Source organism: Lipotes vexillifer, unplaced genomic scaffold (assembly GCF_000442215.2).
Source record: "Lipotes vexillifer unplaced genomic scaffold, Lipotes_vexillifer_v1.1 scaffold618, whole genome shotgun sequence".
NCBI classification, from domain to species: domain Eukaryota; kingdom Metazoa; phylum Chordata; class Mammalia; order Artiodactyla; family Lipotidae; genus Lipotes; species Lipotes vexillifer.
In genome coordinates, this window is record NW_006799025.1 from 699,391 (window position 1) to 701,437 (window position 2,047).

A 2,047-nucleotide genomic window follows, 5' to 3' on the forward strand; every position below is an offset into this window, starting at 1 on the left:
AGAGACAAGGAGGCCAGAGAGGTGGGAAGAGAGCCAAGAGAGCAAGGTATCTGGAGAACTGTTTCCTGGAGGGAGCAGGCAATCAGTCAGTTGCTGCAGAAATCAGTTGAAAGGACTGAAGGATGCTCATTGAAAATAGCAACAAGCAAGTTGTTAAGGACCTTGGGAAGGGCCGTGGAAGGAGCAGAATCCAGACTACAGTGAGTGAATCTGCAGACAGGAAAGAGCTCTTTTACGCCATGTGGCGATAAAAGAAAGGAGAGAATGGGGCAGCAACTGGCTGGAGATGTGGGTTTGAGAAAGTGTTTGTTTTATAAACATAGGAGAGACTTGCTCATGGATATTGTAGGAGTCACTTGATAAGAAGAGTGTGAAGACTTATCGCAAGTGAAGACAATCAATAGAAATTCAAATGCAAAATATTGACTAGCTTTAAAAAATCACAATGTAAAAGGTCCTTAGAGGGCTTCCCTGGTGGCGCAGTGGTTGGGTTTGTGCCCTGGTCCGGGAAGATCCCACATGCCGCGGAGCATCTGGGCCCGTGAACCATGGCCACTGAGCCTGCGCGTCCGGATCCTGTGCTCCGCAACGGGAGAGGCCACAACAGTGAGAGGCTCGGGTATCGCAAAAAATAAAAAAAAAAAAAGGTCCTTAGAGATGTAAAATATGGTGCTCCCAAAAGAACCCAGGATCCAGTTATAAAATTGTCAATGGATTTAAATACACATAAGGATGTAAAATGGTTCCAAGAAATTCTCTGAAGGAATCTCATTTAAACACATTTTTAAAATCACATTTAAAAATATTATTTTAAATTATGGCAATTTTAGCTCTTGTCCATAGAGATCATACTCTTTAAATAATATATATCTTTGAATAGTTGGTGGCAGAGAGAGCTTCTCCATTAAGGCTGGCTGGCAGAGTCGCTGGAGTCCCATAAGTCTTCGAATTCTTAACCTACATAAATGCTTTAAGGAGCAGGGATTCTCTAAAGTGAATGGGAAGAACAAGCGAAAAATAAAAACAATATTAATGGATTAGCCTGTAAGATACAGACCGTTTTAGAATAATATTAATAGTGTCATTCTAAAAAACAGGCATGCACACGTTAGCAACTGGTGACTTTAAGTAAAATTCAAATTGCAATTAAGCCTTCCAGACCATTCCTCTAGAATGTAAGCTCCATGAAGGCAGATGTTTAGTCTGCCTCTGTGTCAGAAAGAGTCTGGCTCCTACAGGGTGTTCAACTACAATGTGTTAAATGAATGAATGGACTTGATTAAAGAAAACAAAGGCTCACATCTCCTCCTATTTATTTTTTAGAATTGAGTATTTGAAAGATATATTTCTTTACTCCCGCTCTCTCCTACCAATCTTTCTGATGAATAGTTATCTGTGAAACATCTGATGCAAATGATTCTATATATCCATTATTCAATCTTAGGTTTGTTTCAGTGTCTGATAACTAAACATTTTATATTTTCCAAAAAATCTACTAATGTTATTCAAATAGCTGATGTTAACCTTTATTTTCAACTGTTACTTTATCTCTATTACCTTTATCTATAGTATAATTACAGTACCGATATATTATCCCAGCAACATGAGCTAGTGAAAAGGCAGCATTGCACATGGACTTAGTTGTGGGCTCTGGACTCAGTCGGCTTGGATTAAAATCCTGGCTCTGCCACTTCGTATTTGTGTGATCTTGGACAAGTTATTTAACCTCTGTGGTCTCAGTATTCTCACCTGGGAAATGTGGATAACCCTACCTTACAGGGTTGTTTAAAGATCGAACAAATTAATTCATGTAAAGTATTAGAAAAGTGCTTGGTACATTGTAATCATTCAATAATGTGAACGATCACTCAATTCAATAATCAAAGAGATCACATTTCTGCTTTACTTGAGATTATAAACATTCAAATTATCTTGAAAAAATTAAAACAGTGTTTTTGAAAAACCATTGAGGGAAATTTATTGTTACCAAAATAGGCAGAATAAACCCATCTTTTTTTTTTTTTTTTTTTTTGTAGTATACGGGGCG

At 37.9% G+C, this 2,047-nt stretch overlaps 1 protein-coding gene across 1 annotated transcript in view; it reads right to left on the bottom strand.

Moving 5' to 3' along the window:
- Window positions 1-647: 647 nt before the first annotated feature.
- Window positions 648-2,047, bottom strand: part of ASB15 (ankyrin repeat and SOCS box containing 15) — a 26,801-nt gene continuing 25,401 nt past the window's right edge. The window contains exon 10 of the mRNA XM_007471285.1: window positions 648-988. Coding sequence (XP_007471347.1) covers window positions 816-988 — 173 coding nt within the window. The 3' untranslated portion in view covers window positions 648-815. The remainder of the gene's footprint in view (window positions 989-2,047) is intronic.